Genomic DNA, 27,780 nt, shown 5'->3' on the forward strand with positions numbered 1-27,780 from the left:
AGGACCTTAACATTGTTGTTTTTAAGGCTTTCTTGTGTAGCTTTGACCTTATGCTTCAGGTCATTATCATATTGGAAAATAGATCTGATCTCAAGTTACAGTTCTCTTGCAGACTACATCAGATTTTCCTCCAGGATTTCCCTATATTTTGCTGCATTCATTTTGCCCTCTACCTTCAAAAGCCTTCCAGGGCTTGCTGCAAGTGAAGCATTCCCACAGCAAGATGCAGCCACTACCCTGCTTCACGATAGGGATGGTGTGGTGTTTGGCTTATGCCAAATGTAGCATTTAGTCTGGTGGCCAAAAAGCTCAGTTTTGTTTTCATCAGACCATAGAACCTTCTTCCAGCTGACTTCAGAGTCTCCCACATGCCTTCTGGCAAATTCTAGCCAAAATTTCATGTGAGTATTTTTCATTGGTGGCTTTCTGTTTGCCACTCTCCTGTAAAGCTGTGATTGGTGAAGCAACAGTTGTTGTATGCGTGGTCTCTCCCATCTCAGCCACTGAAGCTTGTAATTCCTCCAGAGTTGTCATAGGTCTCTTGGTGGCCTCCCTCACTAGTCGCCATCTTGCATGGTCCCTCATTTCTTTGAGGATGCTCTACTCCAGGCAGATTTACAGCTGTGCCATATTCTTTCTATTTCTTGATGATTGACTTAACTGTACTCCAAGGGATGTTTGTTAACTTGGAATTTTCTTATATCCATTTCCGACTTGTGCTTTTCAATAACCTTTTTGCGACAATGTTTGGAATGTTCTTTTGTCTTCATGGTGTAGTTTTTGCCAGGATACTGACTCACCAGCAGTTGGACCTTCCAGATACAGGTGTATTTTTACTACAATAAATTGAAACACTTCTTCTACACACAGCTCTCCCAAAACAGATCTTTACTTAACTAATTATGTTACTTCTAAAATCAGTTGGGTACACCAGTAAAAATTTGTGTTGTATTAATGGGAGTGAATACTTGTGCAATAAATTGTTTTGTTTTTTATATTGGTAATTAATACTTTGTAGGGATCTGTTTTCACTTTGACAAAAGAGTATTTTTCTGTTGATCCGTGTCAAAAAAAGCCAAATTAAATCCACTGTGATTCAATGTTGTAAAACAATAACACATGGAAACTCCAAGGCAATGTAACTACGTAATGCAGGAGATGAAGTTCTATCATTTGAGCCACAGAGTCATACAGCATCAATATAGGCCCTACTGCTCAACTGGTCCAAGCTAATCAAGATTCCCATCTAAGCTTTTGTATCCATTTGGCTCATATCCCTTAAACTTTTCTTATCCTGGTACACATCAAAGTACCTTAAATGTTAATGTAAATGCAGAATAAAGAAGTGGGGAAATGCTGAATTTCGGTTTATTTTTCCACCAGGCTAACTCTTTTTAAAAACTTGTTGTTTCGTCTATCAAGTCGAGTGGAGATGGAACGGTTAATCAACTCTGTAAGTAATGAGCAAATTTATCTCAGATTTCATAAAGGTAGGAAGAACATGGGTGTTTGTATAGATAATGTTTATAGTTAGAATTTGAAGGGTATTATTTATTAGCATGCAAAGCCAGTACAGGTCCTTCATAGCTTAAGAAAGCTTCACTAATGTTTAGCCTATACGTATGAGTGAGCATTTGGAAGACCATTGGTATGAATTTGCCAGTTGCTGGAGGGCTGCAGGTATCTTCTGCTATGTGAGAACTTGGTTTACTGCTGCATTCAGACTGATGAACCTTTTTGGTTATGAGTAGTTCTTCATGTTCTGAACAGGCAGGGAAATATTCTTTTTTTGATAGAAAAATAGCATCTGTTTATGGAAATAGCATGATTTCTCTTCCTCTTTGCAATTATATTTAGAGCAGGTTTAATATCAAGTATATATGTATGCTTTGTTTCATAGGAGCTGGGATCACCAATTCGTGTGGGCGACAGCACTGGTCAAAATAACCTGGTCCCTGGACATAGTGCAGGCTCTCAGCGGCTTCGTTCACTAGATACTTTGCGAGGGTAACTGCATTTTTTGAATATTTTAAAATTCATATTGTAAATATTCCTAAAGTACATTTGAGCAAAACCTGTACAAGTTATTCTTTTCTCTGCCCCATGCTGTTTGTAGGGAAGCTTCCTGTCACAGGTTTACATAATCTTGATATCTAGTGCCTGTTATGTCGCAGAGCATACTGCTACAGTTACTTTGTTGCTATTACTTAGCTTTGTCCACTATTTGAACGGTTGGTTTTGGTTCCCTGTTCCCCTGCCCTCTCTGAACCGCTTGAAGTCCTACCGAACTGACAATACCAGCTGATGTCTTCCCTTTGGCTTGATGTCATTATACTCTGAACATATAACCTCAAGAGCAGGCTGTTGAGCTTCTTCTGCTTTCCTGCTATCCATTAAATTATGACTAAATTTTTCTTGGTTCCCTGACCGTACAGATCTAAACGAAACAAAGATCAGTCAATTTGGGAGTTTAAAAAATAAATAACTTTATTTCTGTGGGAAGATTGATGATTCTTTATTTTATGTGTGATGTGCTTCTTGAAATCACCTAAAAATCTAATCTTAAGCTTATTCCTCGTTCTTAGCTCAAATCAAACTTCCTTTTTTTGTGTGAATGGTTGTTTTGATTTTTGGTAGTCTATTTGAATGCAGTGAGTTTTCAGAATTGAGAGATTTCAGAAAGACAGACTGAACAGATTAGGGCTGATTGTTTCAGAATAAGTATTTGAGGAGACCTGATGGAGGATCTTAAAGGATGTATTGGACAGGGTAGATCAAATAGTTCCATGTAAAATATACTAAATTTAATGGTTACAAGTTTATGATATTTTATGAGTGGGTTTATTAGGAATTGATTTAGAATGTGCAGTATCTACCATAGAAAGGATTTGACATGTTGTTAGGCAAAGCTATATAGGTACATAAATTAAAAAGGAATAGAAATTTCAAGTGCTAAGATGAGATAGCTGGGATGGGTTTAGTTGGACTCTTGGTTTATTTTCTGTGCTGTAGAGTATATATTGGCTTATACGTGCAGTTAACAATAATTGTAATCCTATACTTGGCTGGCCAGTGCCAAATATATAAAATCCTGTAGTGACAGTGGAACTTGCCATCAATCATTCCACCATGGGGCTGTTTTTCCCAGTATACCTGCTGAAATCACCTAAACATTAACTCTGCATGTCCGGTGGTTGTTTCACAGTAGATGAATGTAAATGAAAACTGAATGTAGCGCGTTTCATCGTTCAGGATTCTTTGTTTGGGAGCCAGAAGGTGGTCAGGAAATACGTAATGTAATCCCCTTTTACAAGAGTAATGTAATGTTATTCCCTGTATTATTTCTGATAGTTTACAAGTTGATCTCATGCAGGATACATGATAGCTTTGGTTGTTTAGTCAGGCCGAAGAGAGAAATTTAATTTGTTTTTCTTAATTTGCAACTGAGAGCTTGGTGTGGTGGGTGAATCAGCCTGGTCACAGTAACATATGTTGTGTTTCTGTACCTCAGAATTATGAATGTATTTGAATCCCCAAGTAACTGATCTCTAACCTGTTGTAAATACAGATATAGAATGATTAAAAGTGAGTTTTATGAGCCATGTTGTATGTCTTGTTTCTGTGACCCTGTTTTTCACCAGATTCAAGGTATAGGGGCAGAACTGTTTTGAATGGGGTTGTTGGTTAGAATGTAACTATTTTACTGTATGTTCTCCTAGGTTGTCTTTGGTGATCATGATCTTTGTTAACTATGGAGGTGGGAGATACTGGTTCTTCAAACATGAAAGTTGGAATGGTGGGTCAGACACTTTGCTGTGTTCTTGTGACTGTAATCACTATTCTGGTGCAAGTTCATACTGTGAATAAATTGCTCTTTGCAATGCAAATTTTGAAGGCTTGTTTTGTTATTTAAAACCTACCATGTTCCTGTCTCAATTATTATATTGATAATATCGATAATTATTCTGGAAATCCCTCCTTAACCAAGCTTGCCTTTTTACCTCTGTTGTCCTTGTGAGTCTCCTTAAACCTACGTGTTTGATAGGTTTTTGATCATAATGTTTCATTGTGGTCTTGTTCCTTGCACAGTGTCTTTAAAGATAACGTCTTGAGATGTTTGTTATGTGCCATGTAATAGGACATGGGCTATCATGGTCTCTCCATGACTGTTCTTGGCAAATTTTTGTACAGAGTGGTTTGTCGTCGCCCCCTTCTGGGCAGTGTCTTTATAAGACTGATGACCCAGCCATTTCATTTCATTTTTCAATCTTTTTATTGATTTTCAAATAAAAAATATACAAATCAGAGGAGGAGTTTAGCAAACAGATAATATAAAAGACATATAAACAGCAATAATAAAAACAAAGTATATAATGTCAAAATCATATATGTAAAATATTACGCTGTTATATATACAATGGTTAAAAAAAACACGACGACTCCTCGTAGCAATCATAAAAAGAAAGTTTGGAGATTTTATTTGATAAAGGAAAAAAACCCCACTAACTAAACTGAAGCAAAAAAAAGAGAAAGAAAAAAAGAAAAAGAAAGATTGGGCAGTCCAATTGAGGATAAAATTTAAAAAAAGAGAGAGAAAATAAAACATCCTTCCAGTCATCTCCGAACCTTCACAGATAAGGATTTTCCCCAAAGAGAATAAAGAAAAATAAATAAATAGATAGATAAATTAAATCAAATTGTGAAAATATTGAATAAAGGGTCACCAGGCCTGTTCAAAATTAAAGGATGTATCAAATGTCCGGCTTCTAATTTTCTCCAAGCTTAGACATGACATAATGGAGGAGAGCCAATAAAAAAAACAGTAGGTGGGTTAGATTCTTTCCAGTGTAGCAAAATAGCGCTCCTAGCCAGTAAAGTTGAAAAAGCTATCACATGTTGAGCGGAAGCAGACACATTGCTTGCTTCCTCTGGAATAATCCCAAAAATTACTGTAAGTGAATTAGGTTGAACATCCACATCCACATGATTAATAGCTATCATTTATAAACAGTTAATGATTGCTCGCGTGTCACCTAATGATAGGGTTCAACGCACCTGGGAAGTAGAACTTCAGCATTCACTTTCAGACAATCAATGGAGTAAAATTTATTATTTAGTCAATAATTCATCTATCTGGCATGCCACATCTTAATTCAGTTTAAGATAGTACACAGGGTCTATTTGTCCAAAGATAAATTGGCGCATATTTTTCCTAATATAAGCCCTATTTGTGACAGATATAACACAGAGGTGGCTACTCTAACTCTTTTGTTTTGGTCATGTGTAAGTTTAAACAATTTTTGGACGGATGTGTTTGGAATATTATCTAAAGTTATAGATGTGGATGTTCAGCCATTTTCAATCCTTTTCAGAGATTGTCCGCCTGGTATCAGTGGTCGCATAACAAGGACTTGTGATGTGCTTCACCTGCTCCCATTGCCTCACGTAGCCCTGATCGGCGGGGGGGGCGGGGGGGCTAAGCAGGTGCTGCACCTTGCCCAAGGGTGACCTGCAGGCAAGTGGAGGGAAGAGCACCTTGTACTTCCTTTGGTAGAGAAGCATCTCCACCCAGCCACTCTGTGTTAAAGGCATTTTATAAATGCAGCTTGTTGACAATGATTGCTTCAGTTAGTGGTGGTGCCCCTTCACGGGTACCATGTCAACTCTTCAAAGCACAACATGGGCAAATAGTTCTCACTTAGTTTGTGCATGTTTATGTGTGACTTCGTTATCAATCTATAATGTTGTAATTCCACATAAAATGCTAATATTTTCTGAATTCTTTCCTGACAGGATTAACAGTAGCAGATTTAGTTTTCCCTTGGTAAGAGTTTTTTAAAGTTATTTCTGCTTTAGACAAGAGTGTGATGTCTTGGATTAATAATTATCTTGCAGTTATAAGTAAGGCTGGTGTTAATTCTGTTGGTAGCATGTTGCATCTATATCAGAAAGCTTAATTCTACTCTGGGTTCAGGGGTGTTGTCTTTTTGATAGAACATTAATCTGTACTCTTGTGTAGACTGATGTGAACCATAAAATGTCCCTAAGAACATTGCTGCCTAGGTATCTTGCTTTTCCTGTATTAGTTTTTGAGGAAGTTACTGAATAGCTTGGTAAAATCATAAAAAGTGCAAATGGGAGACTTTCATCGATTGATATATTTACATTGCATATAGTTGCTGTCAACTTTGCAGTAATTTTGAAATTTCTTAAAGATAAATTAAGCAAATGTGAATACTCAGGTTCAACAGTATCAATGGAAAGATTTTCATCAGATATGGGAATGGTATTTTAAGAAATTTGATTTTTTTAAGAATTCATATTTCCAGCACTAACTTTTGCACACATTACGCATTTTAACAGCACAGAAGGCATTTTGTGTTTTAAGCTATTAAGCAACTTTAAGAAGAATGGGGTGTAATGTGTATCTACAGTATGTACTGTATATGGAAAGCAATAAATTGTTGATTCTTCAACATACTATTATGCCTGTTTGCCCTAGGTTTGTGTTTATCATGGGAACCTCCATTGCGCTGTCCTTGAACTCGGTGTTACAGGTTAACCGCTCCAGGTGGAAACTGTTGACTAAAATTGCTTGGAGAACTGCCGTACTTCTTTTGCTTGGCATCTTTATCATTAACCCAAATTATTGCAAGGGACCACGTAAGTGCTGATTTAGAGATTTACTTAAAATTTTGTTTGATTTTCTTTTAGAATTAGTGAAAATAATCCTTCAGAGTCATGGTTTTTGAAACCTCAATTTATGAATAGTAAATACGTGCATTAATCATTTATGGGTATGTGTACGTCAGCAACTGAAATGGGTAAACCTGAAAAGGAAAGGCGGTAATGGGTGATTTTCCCTGTTGACACTGAACTGTTTGGTGTAAAGTGCACACATGCAATGGATTAGTGTATATACTTTTTTAAAGAGGACTTGTATCTGAGTTCATTGTATTAGGAGAAATCATGGTTTTCTAAGAAAGACTTGAACTGAGTGCTGATGCAGGGAATGCTGCACATTCATTGCCTATCTCTGGCTTCCATGAGGGCACAATATGTAAGTGAAGTCATTTGTAGATTGATTAGTGTTGAAGTGGTAGGTTTACTTCCTCGAAGAACATTAGTGGATTGTTTTGGTCTTAACAACAATCCAACATTGCATTTGCCAATGACTTCTCACCTTTCCACAATGGATTCCTTAGTCTCTTCTCTGAATCCAGATGACTACACCCTTTGAATTGAAATCAGAAAGGATATTAAAATATGCGAATGCAATGTCAATACAAGTGTGACCTTAAGATAAAGGAGTAGAAGCGGGTCATTTGGCCCATCGAGTCTGCTCCGCCATTCAATCATGGTCTGATCCAATTCTTTCGGTCATCCCCACTCCCCTGCCTTCTCCCCATACTCTAATGTGCTGGCTAATCAAGAGCCCATCTCTATCTCAGCCTTAAATGCACCCAATGACTTGGCCTCCACAGTCAATAGTGGCAACAAATTCCACAGATTTACCACCCTCTGACTGTACGTCCTTCAATCCTGAAGTTGTGCCCTCTTGTCCTAGACTCCCCTACCATAGGAAATAACTTTGCCATATCTAATCTGTTCAGGCCTTCTGACATTCGGAATGTTTGAGATTCCACCTCATTCTGAACTCCGGGGAACGCAGCCCAGGAGCTGCCAGACGCTCCTGATATGGTAACCCTTTCATTCCTGGAATCATTCTCGTGAATCTTCCCTGAACCCTCTCCAATGTCAGTATATCCTTTCTTAAATAATGGGCCCAAAACTGCACACAATACTTTTAGAGCCTGAACATTGCATTCCTGCTCTTATATTCTATATCTCTAGAAATGAATGCCAACATTGCATTCACCTTCTTCACCACCCACTCAACCTGAGGTTAACCTAAAGTTGAGGGTATCCTGCACAATTGCAATTCCCTTTGCATCTCTTCATTTTGAATTCCCTCCCCACCAAAGTGCATGACCATACACTTTCTAACATCGTATTTCATTTGTCACTTTTTTGCCCATTCCCCAAAACTATATTAGTCCCTCTACAGGCTCTCTGTTTCCTCAACACTACCCGTACCTCCACCTATCTTGGTATCATTGGCAAATTGAGCCACAAATCAATTAATCCCATAGTCCAAATCATTGACATATGTTGTAAAAAGCAGTGATCCCAACACAATTCCCTGTGGAACTCCACTGGTAACCAGCAGCCAGGCAGAATAGGATCCCTTTATTCCCACTCTGTTTTCTGCCGATCAGCCAATGCTCTACCCATGCTAGTAACTCCCCTGTAATTCCGTGGGCTCTTATCTTGCTTAGCAGCCTCAGGTGTGGTACCTTGTCAAAGGCCTTCTGAAAATCCAAGTACACCACATCTACAGCATCCCCTTTGTCTACCCTGCTTGTAATTTCCTCAAAGAATTGCAGTAGGTTTGTCAGGCAGGATTTTCCTTTCAGGAAACCATGCTGGCTTTGGCATGTGCCTGAATCCCATCCCTAACAATCAATTCCAGCAACTTCCCAAACACTGATGTCAGGCTAACAGGTCTAGAGTTTTCCTTCTGCTGCCTCTCACCCTTCTTATGTAGCAGAGTAACATTTACAATTTTCCAGTCACCCAGTATAATGCCAGAATATATTGATTCTTGAAAGATCATCGTTAATGCCTCCGCAATCTCTCCAGCTACTTCCTTCAGAACTTGACAGTGCATTCCATCAGGTCCAGGAGATTCATCCATCCTCAGACCGTTAATTTTCTTTCTTTCTTTCTTTCTTTCTTTCTTTCTTTCTTTTCTTTTTCAATCTTTTTATTGAGTTTCATATATATATATATATAAGAAAAAACATAACATAATAATGAATAGGTTATAAATGCAATAGACTTGAAATTACATTAGTAATAGGATAATAATATCCTATTAAACATCAACAAAAAAAAGTACATTAATCAATCAAGTCTATATAATTATATATAAAAAAAAACAAAAATAATCATCGAAAGAAAAGGAAAAAAAAATTTGAAAATAGATAAAAGAGAATATATATTGAAAAAAATCTCTAAACTAAACTAACATGGGCAATAATAACAGTTTATAAGTATATGATAGTGTCAAAAAAAACTCCGGAACTCCATACCTGAACAAGAATAAGAGGAGAGAAGGTCTGAAAAAGGCCAAATTAATTCATATGAAAATGTCGAATGAACGGTCCCCAGGTTTCTTCAAATTTAATTGATGAGTCAAAAATAGTGCTTCTAATTTTTTCCAAACTCAGATAAGAAATAGTTTGAGAAAACCACTGACCGTGGTAGGAGGATTTACTTCTTTCCAGTTTTGTAATATAGACCTTCTGGCCATTAATGTTACAAAAGCAATCATTCGTCTGATTGGAGGGGAAAACTGATTACCATCCTCATTTGGTATACCAAAAATTGCAGTAATAAAATGAGGTTCTAAATCGATATTCCAAATTGAGGAAATGGCACCAAATATGTCCTTCCAATAGTTATGTAAAGTGGGACATGACCAAAACATGTGGGTCAATGAAGCCACTTCTAAATGACATCTGTCACATTGAGGGTTAATATGAGAATAGAATCGAGCAAGCTTATCTTTAGACATATAAGCTCTATGTACAATTTTAAATTGTATTAAAGCATGTTTAGCACATACAGAAGAGGAATTAACCATTTGTAAAATTTTTTCCCATTTATCTGTTGATATATTGTATCGAAGTTCTTTTTCCCATTCTTGTTTAATTCTATCTGATATTTCTGGTTGTATCTTCATAATCATGTTATAAATAAAAGCTACTAATCCCTTCTGACAAGGATTAAAGGTGAAAATCAAATCTGAGAAATCCAATGGAGTTGAATTGGGAAAAGATGGTAGAACTTTATGTAAGAAATTTCTAATTTGTAAGTATCTAAAAAAATTAGATTTAGGTAATTTAAATTTGTTGGAAAGTTGGTCAAAAGACATCAAAGTACCTTCAAAAAAAAGATCACAAAAACATTTTATACCTTTCCTTTTCCATATGCTAAAAGCTTGATCTGTCAATGAAGGTTTGAAAAAAAAAATTAAGTAAAATAGGGCTATCAAGAACAAAGTTTTTCAGAGTAAAAAACTTACGAAATTGAAACCAAATTCGTAGTGTATGTTTGATAACAGGATTAGATATCTGTTTATTGAATTTAACTAAATCAGCAGGAAGAAAAGAGCCAAGAACGGAGAATATAGGATATCCCTTTACCTCACTACATTCCAAATTTACCCACTGTGGACACAATGGTGAGTCCAAATCTAGTTTCCAATACGTTAGGTTACGAATATTATTCGCCCAATAGTAAAATCTAAAGTTAGGTAAAGCTAAACCACCATCTTTTTTAGATTTTTGTAATTGCCTTTTACTTAACCTGGGGTTTTTATTTTGCCACACAAATGAGGAAATTTTTGAATCAATGTTGTCAAAAAAAGATTTAGGAATAAAAATTGGTAAGGCTTGAAATAAATATAAAAATTTCGGTAAAATCATCATTTTAATAGCATTAATCCGACCAACTAATGATAGGAATAAGGGAGACCATCTTGTAGTAAATTGTTGAATTTGATGAAGCATAGGTAAAAAATTCAATCTAAATAAATCTTTATATTTCTTGGTGATTTTTATACCTAAATGGATAAAGTTATCAGTAACAACTTTAAATGGTATCCTGTCATTCAATAAGGTTTGCGCGTTTAAGGGGAATAATTCACTCTTATCTAAGTTTAATTTAAAACCAGAAAAACTACCAAATTGAGCCAACAAGGATAAAGTAGCGGGAATAGACCTATTAGGATCAGAAATATATAACAGCAAGTCATCAGCATAAAGTGATAATTTGTATAATTGTATAACAGGTTTATAATATATTAATTTAATCCATGATATAAAATTAGGACTAAAATTAAAGTTTCTCAATGCATCAAATAAGTATGTCCATTCAACTCTATCAAAAGCTTTTTCAGCATCTAATGAGATAACACATTCTGGGGTTGTGGGTGATGAAGTATAAATTATATTAATCAATTTTCTAATATTAAAAAAGGAATACTGATTCCTAATAAAACCAGTTTGATCTTCTGAAATAATCTGTGATAGTACCTTTTCTAATCTAATGGCTAAAATTTTTGTAAGAATCTTAGAATCTACATTTAATAATGATATAGGGCGATAAGATGCACATAAAGTAGGATCTTTATCTTTTTTAAGAATTAGAGAGATAGTAGCTTCATAAAAAGATTGAGGTAATCTCTTCTTAACAAATGCATCATTAAAGATTTCACATAGCCAAGGAGAAAGCAAAGAAGAAAAAGTTTTAAAAAATTCTACAATATAACCATCAGGACCAGGAGCTTTCCCTGAATTCATTGATGAGATAGGCTCTCTTATTTCGGCCATAGAGATAGGAGCATCAAGCAAGCTACGATCTTCATCTATCAGTTTAGGAATATTCAAATTGTTAAAAAAATTATCCTTCATGGACAGGTCACCATCAAATTCTGATTGATATAAAGATTTATAAAAATCTTGAAAAGTGTTATTGATTTCTTTATGATCAGTAGTTAAATTACTGTCTTGTTTACGAATTTTAATAATTTGTCGCTTAGTCGAAATAGCTTTTAATTGATTAGCTAACAATTTACCAGTTCGATCACTATGAATATAAAATTGAGCCCTGGTCTTGATTAATTGATTCTCAATTGAAGAAGATAATAATAAGCTATGTTCCATTTGAAGCTCAACTCTCTTCTTATAAAGTTCTTTGGTAGGAGTAACGGAGTAAATCTTATCAATTTCTTTAATTTTATCTACCAATAAAGCTATATCTAAATATCTTTGTTTTCTTTTACCAACGGAATATGAGATAATTTGTCCACGGATAAAAGCCTTGAAGGAGTCCCAAAGTATTCCTCTATCAATCTCTTCGGTATAGTTTGTTGAAAAAAATAAGTCAATTTGTTGTTTTATGAAGGTAATAAATTCTGGATCTTGAAGCAAAGTAGCGTTGAGTCTCCAAGATCTAGTATTAATGGAAGAGTCCGAGATCTTGATAGATAACTTCAAAGGTGCATGATCCGAAATGGCAATAGAATCGTATTTACAATCAGTGACATCTGTTAATAAACGATGATCAATAAGGAAATAATCAATTCTAGAATAACTATGATATACATGTGAAAAAAATGAAAATTCTTTAGGGTTCAGAAACCGCCATATTTCAGTAATTCCCGAATCAACCATAAAAGAATTAATAAGTAAAGCTGATCTATTCGGAAGAGTTCGAATAGGTTTAGATCTATCCATCGAAGGATTCAAACAACAATTAAAATCTCCACCCATTATCAACATATATTCATTCAGATTAGGAAGGGAAGTAAATAAACGTTTAAAAAATTCAGGGCAGTCAAAATTTGGAGCATAAATATTAACTAGAACGACTTTTCGATTAAAAAGTGAACCAGTTATCAACAAAAATCTGCCCTGTGGATCAGAAATAATTTCATGATGTGTAAACGAAATTGAGGGGTCTATAAAAATAGACACACCCCTAATTTTGGCAGTACTATTCGAGTGAAATTGTTGACCCTTCCAGAACCTAAAAAAACGTTGATTATCCTCCCTCCTAATATGGGTCTCCTGTGCAAAAATAATATTAGCGTTCAATCTATGGAATACTTTAAATATTTTGTTAATTTTCACTGCACGGTAGTGTCCTTACTTCATTTGAAAATTTCTTCTTATTTGGAATACCTTTCTTGCACTTCCCTTATTTTTTGCAGGAACTCCAGCCATTGCTGCACTACTGCCTTTCCTTCTAGTGTCTCTTTCCAGTCGACCTTGGCCAGTTCTCCTCTCATGCCATTGTAATTTCCTTTATTCCACTGGAAAGACAAAATATAAAACTCACTTCAGACTTTTAACTTTATACTTGATGCTTTCACCAGTGTATAGAATTGCTATTTTGAACTAGATTTGTTGACACGAGACAGATAATAATTCTCAAATCTCTGTAAAACTATACTTCGTCTTTGCATAGTTTATAAATGAAAAACAACTGAGTTGCCCACGTCAGCCTTAAAATTTCCATAGATTCCGGACTACAGAGCGCACCTGATTAAAAGCCGCACGCTCTAATTTTAGAAAGAAAATCAATTTTGTACTTGTACAAGCCGCACCGGATTTTAAGCCGCAGGTGTCCCACGTTGTAATATGAGATATTTACACAGAAAGATATTACATGTGAGGATTTTTTAACTTTTAATTAAATCCGTATGGTAACATAAACAAATATATATTGCAAATGCTTTTTTTCGAACAGTGCCTGTAACACAGCTACTTTTAAATATACACACAAATATAACACACAAATTACGTTGCGTATACTTTTTTACTGAACAGTGCACGAACAACATTCCAATATCTCCTAACGACTGGTAAAAAAAATATATATACTGCAGCCTACCAGGAAAAGTTATTGATCGCCTTCTTCATCTTCCTCCTGCGCACTAAAACCATCAAAGTCCTCTTCTTCAGTGTCCGAATTGAATAAAACCTCAGGATCTCGTCACTCACTTCAGTCTCTTCGTTGTCGCTCTCACTTGAGCGCACGCGGTCCTCTTCATCACGCAGCAGTCCAGCCTTTCGAAACCCGCTGGTGATGGTGGATGTTGTGACACGGCTCCACGCATTTAGGATCCACTGGCAGACTTGAGTTGAAGATGCTCTTTGCATGCGTCCTGTTTTGGTAAAGGATTTCTCGCCGCTCGTCATCCAAGCCTCCCACTCAACGCGCAGCTCCACTTTAAATGCCCGGTTCACGCTGATGTCCAGTGGCTGCAAATACTTCGTGGTGCCCCCAGGAATCACAGCTGGAATTGAGTTTGTACTCTTGATGGCAGCTTTCACTGAACTTTCATTGTCAGCCGCTTAAAAAATCACCATCGGTGGAAGCTTTAGTCCAGATGCTGTGCAGCTCAGAACACAAGTAAAATGCGTTCTCTCATGGCCACTTGTTTTCAGTGTGATGGACGAGTCACCTTTTTTATTAACAGTCCGAGTGAGAGGCAGGTCAAACGTCAAGGGTACTTCATCCATATTTATGATATCATCTGGCCCGATGGAATTCTCCGCTATCTTTGTTTGAGTGAATGTGCGGAAGTTAGCAAGCTTTTCCTCGTGGTCGGGAGGGAACTGCTGACACAGAGTCGTGCGTACCCTGACGGACAGGCCTTTTCGTCTCATAAATCTAAAACACCACGATGGCCCACCTCTAAAATCTTCGATTTTCATTTTGGTGGCGATTGCTTTAGCCTTCAGTCTGATCTGCACGGTGGAAACACCGCGGCCGCCTGCTCTCTGTGTGTTAACCCAGTCTTCAAGAAAGTTTTCAAGTTTGGGCCATCTGCTATGATTACCTCTGAAAGCTTTTGTCGTCTTTTTGCATTGACTCAGTTCTTCACGCTGGCGTTTCCACCGTCTCACCATCGATGCATTTATGCCAAGATTATGTGCAGCAGCTTGATTTCCTCCTTCAACCGCCAGATTGATCGCCTTTAACTTAAAAGCTGCATCATATGCTTTTCTTCGAGTGTTTTCGAATGTTGATGAGGGTGAGTACAAATGACTGATTTACAATAATTTAATTGTGAAAGTGCGCTTGATTTATCGTACAATTTCATTGGACCTCTGAACTACTCATCAATTTTATTGGTCTACTGTTACGAGGCAAAATGTTTTTGGCGGCATGAAAAAAAACATGCATTAGCCGCACCGTAGTATAGGCCGCAGTGTTCAAAGCGTGGGAAAAAAAGTAGCGGCTTATAGTCCGGAATTTACGGTACTCAGATTTATGAGGAACATGATGAAGGTGATGACTTGTTGGAATGTCAAAAGGTGGTGGAAAATGATTCTCAGTTACTGATCCGCAAATCCATGCTCTTGTGTTTAGAGGTAATGGGTTAATGCTGTCTGTGAACTTAGTATTTATCCTTATAGTATCATTTTAGTTTTAAAGTTATAATCTCTGGTTTATTTTTCCTGAGATTAACATTTTTAAAAATAGATGTTTAGTTACTTAATCTTCAGTTTCTCAACTGTCATCTTGAGATTCAAGCCAGTGTTGCTTGACCAATAGGTCCAGAATGCTGTCTGCTAGTTCATGATCTTGGCCACTTTACTACAGTTTACAGTGTAGGAGTCTTGCATATTTACAGGTCTAATTTGCCAGTAAAGACTAACTGGATTCTCTTTTCCCAACAGAAGTAAAAGGTAGTTTTGAGGGAACAGGAAATTGAGGACCAAGTTCAAAGAAAATCTATTAACAAACTACATATGTCCCCATATACAATCCTGAGATTCACTTTCTTGCTGGAATTCACAGCAGAAACAAAGAAACACCACAGAATCAATGAAAACTGCCCTCGAGACAGATAAACAGCCCCATGTGCAAAAGATAAACCGTACAAAACAAAAATAAATAAAAAAACATAATAGTAAGAAATATCAAGAACTTGAAATGAAGAATCCTTGAAAGTGAGTCCATAGGTTGTGGGAACAGTTCAGTGTTGGGGTGAGTGAAGTTATCCCCTTTGGTTCAAGAGCCTGTTGGTTGAAGAATGATACCTGTTTCTGAACCTGGTGGTGTGGATAATGAAGTTCCTGTTCCACCTTCCTGATGGCAGTAGTGAGAAGAGAATGTGGGCTAAATGTAGGGGTTCTCAATAATGGATGCTGTGTTTTGCGACGCCACTGCTTGTAGATATGCTCAATTGTGGGGAAGTGCTTTACCCATGATGAACACGGTTGTATCCACGCCCTTTTGTAGATGTTTCCGTTCGGGAGCAGTGCTGTTTCCATATCTGACAGTGATGCAACCATATCTGCTGTGACTTGGCCAATGACAGTATGTTTTCCGCAAACTTAAATATGGCATTGGAGCTGTGCTTAGCCTCACGGTCGTAAGTGTAAAGGGAAAAGAGCCTTGTGATGCACCTGTGCTGCTGGTGATTGTGGAGGAGCTGATGTTACCAATCTGAAGTGATTGGGGTCTGCAAGTGAGGAAATCAGTGATCCATTTTACAAGGAGGTATTGGTCGTGGAGCTTATTGATCAGTTTTGAGGGGATGATAGTATTGAATGCTGAGCTGTAGAAAATGAACAGCATCCTGATGTACATGCCTTCACTGTCCAGATGTTTCAAGGTTGAGTGAAGAGCCAGTGGAATGGCATCTGTTGTTGACCTGTTGTGACATGAGGCAAACTAGACCAAATCGAAGTCATTCCTTTAAAAGTTGAAGTGTTTCACCACTGTCTCAAAACACTTCATTACAGTGGATCGAAGTGCTACTGAATGATAGTAATTGAGGTGGGTTACAATGTACACCGGTACTTGAGCACTGGTATAATTGAAGCTTGCTTGAAGCAGGTGGGTACCTCAGACTACCAAAGCCAGAGGTTAAAGATCTCAGTAAACACTCCAGCTAGTTGACCACCACAGGTTCACCCTCCTGAAGGATGCTGTCAATATTGGTTTCAGAGATTGAAGTCAAAGGATCATTAGAGGCTGTGGGAGTTTGTGAAGATGCCTCCATATTTTGTTGGTCATAAAGTTAGTTCAGTATGACTAGATAGATCAAAGGGCAGTTTCAATGTTATAGTGTTCTGTGAATAGTGATCCATGTTACAAAGGGGCACTGGCAGAATACAGAGCTGGACTGAAGTGACAGATGGAGTTTTCAACCCAAAGAGGTGTGAAGTGAGTTGCAAGTTTAAATTTGAAGGCAATGGCAGGATTCTAGGTGTGGAGGAACCAAGGGCTCTTGGGTTTCACTTCCGTAGATCACTCAGGTTTGCTGTGCAAGTTGATAGGGTGGTTCAGAGGGCATATGGTCTGTTGGCCTTCAAGGGATGGAGCTCAAGAGCTGTGAAGTAATGTTGTAGCTCTATAAAACTCTGGTTAGAACACACTTGAAATGTTGTGTTCAGTTTTGGCGGACTCATTATAGGAAGGATTATAGAAGCTGTAGAGAAGGTACAGAAGAGATTTGTCAGGACAATGTGTGAATTAAAGAACTTTTCTTATTGGAATAGGTTGAGTGAGCTAGGGCTTTTCTCTTTGACATGAAAGATGATGAGGGGTGACTTGATAGAAGTATACAAGATGATAATAGGACATAGATACAGTAGACAGCCACTGCCTTTTGCCCAGGGTGGCAATAGATAATATGAGAGGGCATAATTTTAAGGTGATTGGAGGGAAGTATGGGGGGGGGGGGCACTGAAAGAAGCTGCCTAGGGTTGTTAATCTAGTCAGCTCTAGCTTGGGTACTAGCCTACAAGTTACCAGGACATCTTCAGGGAGTGATGTCTCAGAAAGGCAGTGTCCATTATTAAGGACCTCCAGCACCCAGGACATGCCCTTTTCTCATGTTACCATCAAGTAGGAGATACAGAAGACTGAAGGCACACACTCTGCGATTCAGAAACAGCTTCTTTCCCTCTGCCATCCGATTCCTAAATGGACTTTGAACCCTTGGACACTACCTCACTTTTTTTAATATACAGTATTTCTGGTTTTTTGCACATTTTTTAGTCTATTCAATATATGTATACTGTAATTGATTTACATTATTATTATTTTTATTTTATGTATTATTTTTTCTCTTCTATATTTATTGCATTGAGCTGCTGCTAAGTCAACAAATTTTGCATCACATGCCAGTGATAATAAACCTGATTCTGATTCTGGATGTTAGTTTTAATAGAGTGGTGGGTGCATGGAATACTATGTTACAGGTGGGGATAGGGGCTGATGCATTATAAACATTCAAGAAACTTTTAGATAAGCACATGGATGATGGTAATGTGGAGGGCTAGGTGGAAGGGAAAGGTAGATTACCCTTGGAGTAGGTTAAAAAGGTCAATACAACATTATGGGCTAAAGGACCTGTACTGTAAGTAAACAGAAATATTTTCAGTTTCAGTCTTTAGTTTATCATAAAGAGAAATAAATTGTATTGTACAGGTGCTTCAAGGCAACTTAAAATTGTATTATCCAAAATATTTTGTAACATACTGTAAGTAGGGTAAGTAGCTGATTAGAAGCATATTTAGTTTAAATATATTTGGAGAACTAGTATAATCATGAAAATACCATTTTTGAAACAGATGTGCACTGTCCTTGATAGCTTGTAGGATTAAGAATATTTAGAACTCATTCCAGGCAGAGTGATGTCACTGGCAAAGTTATTAATTATTGGCAGTCTGAGGAACTCTAATTCTTTGCTGCTTTTTTCCCTGTAGTTTCCTGGGATACTCTGAGGATTCCAGGTGTACTTCAGAGGCTAGGTCTTTCATATGGTGTGATTGCTGTCCTGGAGCTTTTGTGTGGAAAAGAATATCCTGAAAGTCTTGCTTTGGTAAAAAAAAATTGTTTTCATACATTTCTCCTTACCTTGCTTTAGTGGTTGAATGGTTCAGATTTATTATTTTTATGGTTTCAGTTCTGGGACACCAATGCTGAAACTTGTAAAGTTGCCTCTTTGCAAATTATTCTATTTGTTGTGTGTGTATATTTTAAGCAATCTCATTTTCAAGTTATGAATAAAAAATATAGCCATAAATTTCTGCATGAAATTGGCAACTGTTCCTACAAGTCTTGCTTAAGGGCATTGGGTGAAATTGCTGGAAGAGGGCGTTTCTTAACATTTTCTGTGGTACTGCTCTTGTTCCTACCTAGTTAGTTTGGCTAGGAAAGCGGGAATTTGGCTAAAAGAATTAACATTCCACTTGTATTGCTGCCAAGAGAAAATCTGCAGCTGCTGGAAATCCAAGCAACACATACAAAATGCTGGGAGAACTCAGCAGACCAGTCAGCATATACAGAAAAAAATAGTGTCTAGCCCAAAATGTTGACTGTACTTTTTTCCATAGCTACTACCTGAGTTCCTCCAGCATTTTGTACTTGTATTGTTGCACTCAGTTCACTGAGTAGGTTGTGATGGCATAATGAATTGTAGATTGTTAGTCTGGCTCTTTTCGGCATACTGCAGTTAATCCAATACAAGTTCACTGCAACTTCTGTTTGGAGAATGGTTTTACTGTTGTCACAGTACTAAGAGCATGGGGATAATCATTTAGAAATAGACTAAAGGGCTAATTATCCATAGGCTTGAATGTGAGTTCAGTACCTCAATTGAAAATTTGACTACTAATTTGAAAGAAATTGACAAATGAGGAATTGATGTCGGCAAAAGTGACCATGAAATTGCATTATATTCTTTCTATAGGGGACAAAAAGACTACCCTTTTCTTGGGAAGTGTTTTGGCCCAAAATGTCGACTCTTTATTCCTTTCCTTAGATGTTACTTGACCTGCTGAGTTCCAGCATTTTCTCTGCAAAATCTCTAGTGTATGATTGCTTAACTTCTGTTTTCTACAGGCTATGCAGTGCTGGAAAGTGGTTTGGACTTGGAAGATTTTTGATTTTTGAGGTTGTTGATGATTGGCCACATTCAAGTTTTCTGCTAATGATTCTTGGTCCTTAAAGGCACAAATTGTTCTTGCAATAGCCTTGTTTTTTATATGCTTTTTAATTTTCATAGGACAACTTATGGTCTCCAGCCAGGGATGTTTTGATCTACTGGCCCCAGTGGATCTTTATTTTGCTATTGGAGTGTGCTTGGCTATGTCTGACATTACTGTTACCTGTACCAGGTTGTCCACAGTAAGTATTTGTTTTTGTGATTTCTGCAGTGGAATAACTAATTTCTTTTCTACTGTATTAAGTTTACCAATAGGCGAGGTGAGAAGCAGGATGACCATGTTCCACTGGTTCTTAAGCTGCACTTAAAGGCTGGAGGTGGTCCTCCATCCTGTCAATATTATTTCTCCTGTACACTGATAAATTTCCAGTGTTACTATATTTTTAAGTTATCTGGGGCTGACGAGTAGGAATGGGGATCCAGAGTGTGTTGATATACAGTATTTAACAGAGCTGTCCCCACTGATTTATCCTTTGTCCTTAAGACCAAGCTATCATTTAAGAAACACCCTCTTTTTTGTAAAGGAGGAATTTGGCCACCTTTATTCATAGTTATCCAGTTACTAAATCCGTTTGACTTTGGGAAAGCCTAACAGCCCTGTAGTGTTTACAGTCATCATGCTGCTATTTAAGTAATCCAAATAATGTTATTCTCAATTACTATTGATGATTTACATTCCCAACTAACCCATATTCTGTTGACCCCCTTCCCTCATCTTCACTCTGTAATGCATAGACTCCAGACATAGACTGCAACCTATTTTAATGGTTTTTTGTAGGATGTGGCAGAGATTTGCCTTAAGAATGTGGTGTGAGGCTTTCCCCTTGAACTACAATAGTGTGTGGGTGTTCCCACACTGTAGTAATGTGACAAGCTCTAGTATGTTGATACTATGATTGTTCAGTTGTAATGTTTGAAGAGGCTATTCAAGAAAACACACCCCTGATTGTGCAGGAGGTTAGGTAAAAGTTTTTTGCTTTTCTGCCTCCTGATTATTCTTTCGATTAGAGATATTAATTTTGCTTGTGTACTGCAGCTGCTAACATATTTGTATCTATATATATATATATAGAGAGAGAGAGATTCACCAATTGTTTTGGTACAAAATCATGAGTATCAGCAATGGTGAATTGGTTCCATGTTCTTAAATGCTTACCTGCTTGGTTGCGCAATAATATCAGTGCCAGACTCCAGGGCGAGGGTTCCCAAGTTCGAAACCAAGTCAGGTTGAGCGTCAAGCTAACAACTTGGCCTTGTAAAAACAAGAATAGCTTGCAACGGAAACACCATCAAAAGACGGTGCTCTGATAACTCCACTGCCGAGTTAAGGGCTGTTCTTCTTCTTAAATGCTGTTACAGGTTAATTACACAGCAAGCCAGATTCCCACATTATGCCATTTGATTTTTTTTTTATAATTTGTGTTTTAGATTCCAATATTTTATTCTGGAGTTCATTCAAATATTAATCACCTGAAGAAAATCTAATTTCTTGATGTCAGAGTTGACTTTATTTTCTGTTTAAAAAGATAGTGGCCCTACATCAGGACGATAGTGTAAGAATGAAAGAGATTGGCTGTCTGCTTTACACTCTTAGTCCTGATACAGGGTCTTAAGTTGGAATGTCAGTTATCTCTCTGAGCTTCTCTAGCAGCTTGCTTTTTTTTGCTCCAGGCTTTGTATGATTGTTTAATTCCAAGTCAAGATTGAGGTTTTCTAATTTTCTAGGATGAGCTGCCAAATCCTCATTTTATATCATAAAATATAGGCTGTGCTGTCCATCAAGGCTATGCGTGGTCTTAGCATTCCTATTGGTCCCATACCCTTATTTTCTCAGTTATGTATTCTCTTGCATGCCTATCAATTCCCTCCAATACTCCTGCCACCCATGTACATTGAGAATAATTTACAGTGCACCATTAACGTACCTGGAAGCCCACATGATCACAGTGAGCATGTACAAAATCTACACAGAGTGCTGGAGCTCACAATCATAACCAGGTTGTTGGAGCTGTTAAATTTGTATCTAAATCAAGGACTGTGTTGCTTGCCAGGGGTTACCTTGGCCCTGGAGGGATTGGAGACTTTGGACAGTTTGCAAACTGCACTGGCGGAGCAGCAGGCTACATTGATCGTTTGGTCTTTGGAGAGAACCATATGTACCAACACCCTTCTTGTGCGGTAAGAACCTGCTGGATTTTATATTTCAGTAACATTTTAAGAATTGCACTTTTTTTTATGGAAGCACAGTTTCACTTCTGTGGTTAATCAGAAAGAGGGTTTTGTTTTCTGTGATGGCACAGTATATTTCTCATTTGATTTTTAAGGTTTGGCTTGGTAGTTAACATAGAACATAGACCATTTTTACACAGTACAGGTCCTTAGCCTACAATATTGTGCCAACCTTTTAACCTCTTCTAATTTCAAACTAAAACTTCCCTCCACATTTCTCTCCCTTTTCCCATAATCCATGTGCCTATCTCTCTAACTGTCCCTAGTGTATTTGCCTCTACCACTATCCCTGTCAGCACGTTCCATACACCTTCCACTCTTATCCCCTCCATAGTTTCCACCAGTCGCCTTAAAATTATACCTCATGGAAGGATGCTCTTGTAACTGGAAGTCTGTAGACAGTGGAGTACCACAGGGATTCGTGCTGGGACCAGGGCCAAATATTTATAACCTAATTGTCAAAGTAGGAGATACAATTGGATCTTTTGCACATGGCATTAAAGCTGGTGATGTTGTGGAGAGCAAAGAAAATTGTTCAAAGCTACAACAGGATGTAAACAGGAGCTGAAAAGTCCATTTGAGAGTCTGATAGTGGGATAGAAACTATCAGAGTCTGGTGGTTCATGCTTTCAGGCTTTTATATCTTCTGCTGATGGGAGAGAGGAGAAAAGAGAATAACCAGAATGGCAGGAATCCTGCTACTTACCCAAGGACAGGTTGGTGGCACTTACACCTAGGAACTTGAAACTGTCAACCAAGGCCTTGAATGAGCAGACTTAGTATGGGCAAATGAGGTTGTGTTAATAGGTAAAAAGGCTGGCAAGGGCATATTGCCCAAAAGGGTCCATTTCTGTGCTGTAGGACTCTGAAGAACTGTTCAGTTTCTGCTGCAGTGCAAACAACTTCAATATGGTGCGTCACCTGAAGTACTGCTTAGACTCTTTGCAGGAAGTTTGCTTCCTTAGTATCTCTAGTTTGAATGAGACTCAACAATGGTTATATTTTTGAGGCAGATACAAATCTCTATGGTTGACGTGTCTTTTATTGGACTTGATTAGTGTGGCCCTTGTATCAGTATAAATGGGTGTTCTATTTTGATTATAAATGCTGGGCTAGAGAATAATGTTTGGAGGAACTTATAAGTGACCCTAGTTTAATAACTCTAAATATTGCAAGAAATTGGGCCCAAATAGTACAAACCCCATTTCCAGAAAAGTTGGGATATTTTCCAAAATGCAATAAAAAGAAAAATCTGTGATGTTATTTCACGTGAACCTTTATTTAACTGACAAAAGTACAAAGAAAAGATTTTCAATAGTTTTACTGACCAACTTAATTGTATTTTGTAAATATACACAAATTTTGAATTTGATGGCTGCACCACACTCAACAAAAGTTGGGACAGAGGCATGTTTACCATTGTTGTTACATCACCTTTCCTTTTAGTAACACTTCTTAATTGTTCTGGAACTGAGGATACTAACTGTAGTAGATTTGCAATTGGAAATTTTGTCCATTCTTGCTTGATATAAGACTTCAGCTGCTCAACAGTCCGTTGTCTCCGTTGTCTGATTCTCCTCTTCATGATGCACCATACATTTTCAATAGGAGATAGATCTGGACTGGCAGCAGGCCAGTCAAGCACACACACTCTGTGTCTACAAAGCCACACCGTTGTAGCCCATGCAGAATGTGGTCTGGCATTGTCCTGCTGAAATAAGCATGGACGTCCTGGGAAGAGATGTCACCTTGATGGCAACATGTGTTTCTCTAAGATCCTAATATACGCCTCAGAGTCAACGGTACCTTCACATACATGCAACTCACCCATGCCGTGGGCACTGATGCACCCCCATACCATCACAAATGCTAGCTTTTGCACCTTTCGCTGATAACAATCGGGATGGTCATTTTCATCTTTGGCACGGAGAACTCGACGCCCGTTTTTTTTCCGAAAACCAGCTGAAATGTGGACTCATCTGACCACAGCACATGGTTCCACAGTCTTTCGGTCCATCTGAGATGAGCTCGGGCCCGGAGAACTCGCCGGCGTTTCTACATAGAGTTGATGTATGGCTTCCTCCTTGTGTAATACAGTTTCAAGTTGCATTTCTGGATGCAGCGACGGACTGTATTAAGTGACAGTGGTTTTCCAAAGTACTCCCGAGCCCAGGTGGCTATAATTGTCACAGTAGCATGACGGTTTCTTAGGCAGTGCCACCTGAGGGCTCAAAGATCACGTGCATTCAACAGTAGTTTCCGACCTTGCCCTTTACGCACTGAGGTGTCTCTGAATTCTCTGCAATCTTGCATTGAGAAATGTTCCTTTTGAACTGACTAACAATTCTCTCACAAATTTTGGCACAAAGGCCCATCCTTGCTTGCAAAGACTGAGCCTTTGATGGATGCTACTTTTATACCCAGTCATGATACCTCACCTGCTACCAATTAGCCTGCTTAATGTGGAGTTTTCCAAACCAGTGTTACTTGAATATTCTGTGCACTTTTCAATCTCATTTTAACTGTCCCAACTTTTGTTGAGTGTGTTGCAGCCATCAGATTCTAAATTTGTGTATATTTACAAAATACAATTGGTTAGTAAAAACTATTGAAAATCTTTTCTTTGTACTTTTGTCAGTTAAATAAAGGTTCACTTGAAATGACATATCACAGATTTTTTGTTTTTGTTGCATTTTGGGAAATATCCCAACTTTTCTGGAAATGGGGTTTGTACTTTAGCGATTGCCAAATGTTGAGAAGGATCTTCCAGTTGAATTACCAAGCAAAAAATATACATGATGGAAAAAATGGTAAGAAATAAGGGGGTAGGAGGGTGGTCAAGATCTATTTCACGTTACTGTTTTCTGCTAATTACATTCTGACTGAAACTAATGGAAGATAATTACTCCAATGTTGAAAATGCTGTTTTTTGGTTTCAGTCAAACTCTGTGCATAAAGGTACACCCTGGAAGTTACTGTAAGAATAGCCACAAAGGGAAGAATTTAAAGAGGAGCACCAGAGCACAATTAAATAAACCATTTGAGCATGACCCATGTTCTGTGAAATCTTTGCTAACGTGGTCTTTCCATGTTAAGACTGTGGATGATGCCTTTTTATTCTGTTCTGAAATATTTCAAGGCTTTTTTTTTACCAGGGTTGTAATCAACATCCAAATGTTTTTTTTTCTTTTTAAGATACTTTATAAGACAACAGTGCCTTTTGATCCAGAGAACTTGCTGGGACTAATCAATTCAATTGTGATGACATTTCTGGGACTACAGGTATCAACAATTTTCAGTTACATTGACTATGGAGGCTCTTTGTCCAGTGAGTCCGGAAGCAGTTAGTTGTCTTGATGTGAGATGTACCCATGTGGATCTTTGTGCAATCTTTATAATTTGTTTCCACAGATTGTTGCAGTTTGAAGAAGATATTTAATCTTTTGTTGGCTTCCAGCAGTAAAGCATTAGAAGTCACTTCAATCATCACAATTGGTAGAGCTTCCTCATGACTCCTAGTCAATAGTAAATTTAGTGGACAGCTGCTGCTGATGTCTCTTCCCACCTGGGGTTCTAAAACTTCCTCAAATCAGAACACTCAGTTTATTTTTGATAGTTTAGCACAAAGTTAGATACATTTGTGGTAAACTATTTAAAAAGGTTAGCATGAGAATAACCTATAACCTATGCTTACATGGCATGGGCTTATTTGTTCTTGGAATGGGGAGAAAAAAAATAGACTTGGATTATTTTTATGACCTCATGATGTTCCTTTGAAATTCAGTCACTTTGTTATGTGACCATAGACGTTGGAACAAAATTAGACCATTTGTCATAGTCTGTTCTGCAATTCCACTGTGGCTAATTATTATCCTTTTCAACCTCCACTTTAAATATACTTAGTGACATGGCAGTTTGTAGCAATGAATGCAACTGATTCACTACCCTCTGGCTAAAGAAATTCATCCCTGTTCTAAATGAATGTCCCTCAATTTTGAGGCTGTACCCCCTGGTTTTGGACTTGCCCACTATAGGATGAATCCTCTTCACATCTACTCGATCTGGACCTTTTGATTTTTGATAGGTTTCAATGAGGTTTCTTCACCCACGCCCCTACCCCCCCACCTCCATTCTTCTAAACTCCAGTGAGCATATGCCCAAAGCCATCAAGTGCTTCTCATAAGTTGATCTTTTCATTCTTGGAATAATTATTGTGAACTTGCTCTGGACTTTCTCCAATGCCAGCACATCTTGGATAAGGGGATGTGAAAGTAAGTAGCTTTCTAGTGTGCCATTGGTTGAGTACAGAGACAAGTGTATACAGCCTATCTCATCTTTTGTTTCAATATGTGCAATTTCACAAAAGTATACGGTACAGTTTGTCATAGTTCTCTTTTTCTGCAGGCTGGAAAGATTTTTCTTATTTACAAAGGTCAAAACAAGCAGATTATGCTTAGATTTTTATTTTGGAGCATCCTGCTGGTAAGTAAGTGTATAACATAAAAGACTTTTCATTAGATCAAGTAGAGAACATCTGGTTATTGAAATGTTCCTTGTTTGTCTAACCCAGTGATCTGATTTGATGTCTGCAGGGTGTTATTTCAGCTATCCTTACAAAATGCTCTAAAGACGATGGATTCATTCCAGTCAACAAGAACTTGTGGTATGTATGTTGTTGTTTTCAACATGAGATGGCAGAACTCCTGCGAGTATTGGCACTATTTCCACAGTATGACCGATACATTTGTAGAAGCAATTTTTGAGTGAATAACTAACTTGTCCTAACTGTAGCAAGTTTAGTGATGCTGTGATCTAGATTGCTATCCTAGCAATGCAAAGAGGAATGAGTTGTCCCAATTAGAGCTGGGGGTACCAGAGTTCTTTTGGCAATAGGCTGTGGTAACTATTTACAGTTATGCCAGGACTATATGTTGTTGTTCACTTTTTGTGGCCTGTGTCCAACCAAAGTGGGTGATGGAAGCTGAATCTCACTTCTGAATGGCAGATGAGGTCTGCAAGGTGCAGATGAAGATGGAGAGAATTGAGTCGGTTATGGCCGAGTGTTCTGGAGAAATCTGGGATTGGGGGTTTTGCATAGTGAAGGGTTATTGACCAGTCATGGGGTGTGAAAGAAGTGTGTGTTTTTGAGCAAGGTGATTAGAATAGGTGATGCAGGAAGAGACAGTGGATCCCACATAGATGGTGGGTTGCAAACAATATGATGAGAAGAGTCAGGATTTTGAAATCTAGGTCACAGTAACTATTGACAATTTTCAAAATGAGGAAACGAGATAGGTTTCAGGAAGACTGGCCAATGTAAGAGTGCTTGATACGTTGGACCTTCTAAAATTCAGGTAGCTGACAAATATGACTATTAGAGTTTTGTGTGTATAGATTAGGGTTTTAGTGGTGGAGATAGAGGTGTATTAGAAGTTGCTGAAGGATTGTTGAGGGTTGGGGTGTTGTATGATGCTTGATGGATTTTATAAGTTTTTAAACTTAAGGAATGAGGAAGTTACATGAATATGGGTTTGAAATGGGTTTGAAACAGCTTCTCAAGGTGGACAGTGAAACTGAGGTTGAGGAAGCAGCTTTTAGAAATGGGTTTGGGAGCGTAGGCATAGAATTTCTGCAGCATGTTTGTTTTTAGATTGAAGATCTTTTGCCTTGTGTATAATTAGGTGGCAGGTAGTATGATAATAATTTGGTATCCAGTCTGGCAATAGGATTGAGCTTGGTCCTAGAGGTCCTAGATTTGTAGGATAATAGTGTTAAGTACATATTTTGTGAATCTTGCCTCTAATATGAACAGACATTTTAAGATGAACATCTTTAAAGAATTGTATCTTGGACATGATTTGGTCATTCCTGTTGCATCGAAAATTTTTTCCCCTTTTGGATTCTACACAATCCCCTCAGTTCTTACTCCAGTTTGTTTTTTTTTCTGC

The 27,780-nt window shown here is 37.8% G+C and overlaps 1 protein-coding gene across 1 annotated transcript in view; it reads left to right on the forward strand.

Annotated features, from left to right (window-relative positions):
• LOC132391753 (heparan-alpha-glucosaminide N-acetyltransferase-like) overlaps nt 1–27,780 on the forward strand; it is a 57,559-nt gene that overhangs the window by 22,607 nt on the left and 7,172 nt on the right. The window contains exons 6-16 of the mRNA XM_059965331.1: nt 1,384–1,453; nt 1,901–2,007; nt 3,720–3,796; nt 5,794–5,824; nt 6,503–6,663; nt 18,363–18,478; nt 19,664–19,785; nt 21,655–21,781; nt 25,028–25,114; nt 26,237–26,314; nt 26,425–26,495. Of these exons, the coding sequence (XP_059821314.1) occupies nt 1,384–1,453; nt 1,901–2,007; nt 3,720–3,796; nt 5,794–5,824; nt 6,503–6,663; nt 18,363–18,478; nt 19,664–19,785; nt 21,655–21,781; nt 25,028–25,114; nt 26,237–26,314; nt 26,425–26,495 (1,047 nt within the window). The remainder of the gene's footprint in view (nt 1–1,383; nt 1,454–1,900; nt 2,008–3,719; nt 3,797–5,793; nt 5,825–6,502; nt 6,664–18,362; nt 18,479–19,663; nt 19,786–21,654; nt 21,782–25,027; nt 25,115–26,236; nt 26,315–26,424; nt 26,496–27,780) is intronic.

The sequence above is a fragment of the Hypanus sabinus genome, chromosome 3 (genome assembly GCF_030144855.1).
Source record: "Hypanus sabinus isolate sHypSab1 chromosome 3, sHypSab1.hap1, whole genome shotgun sequence".
Classification (NCBI taxonomy): Eukaryota; Metazoa; Chordata; class Chondrichthyes; order Myliobatiformes; family Dasyatidae; genus Hypanus; species Hypanus sabinus.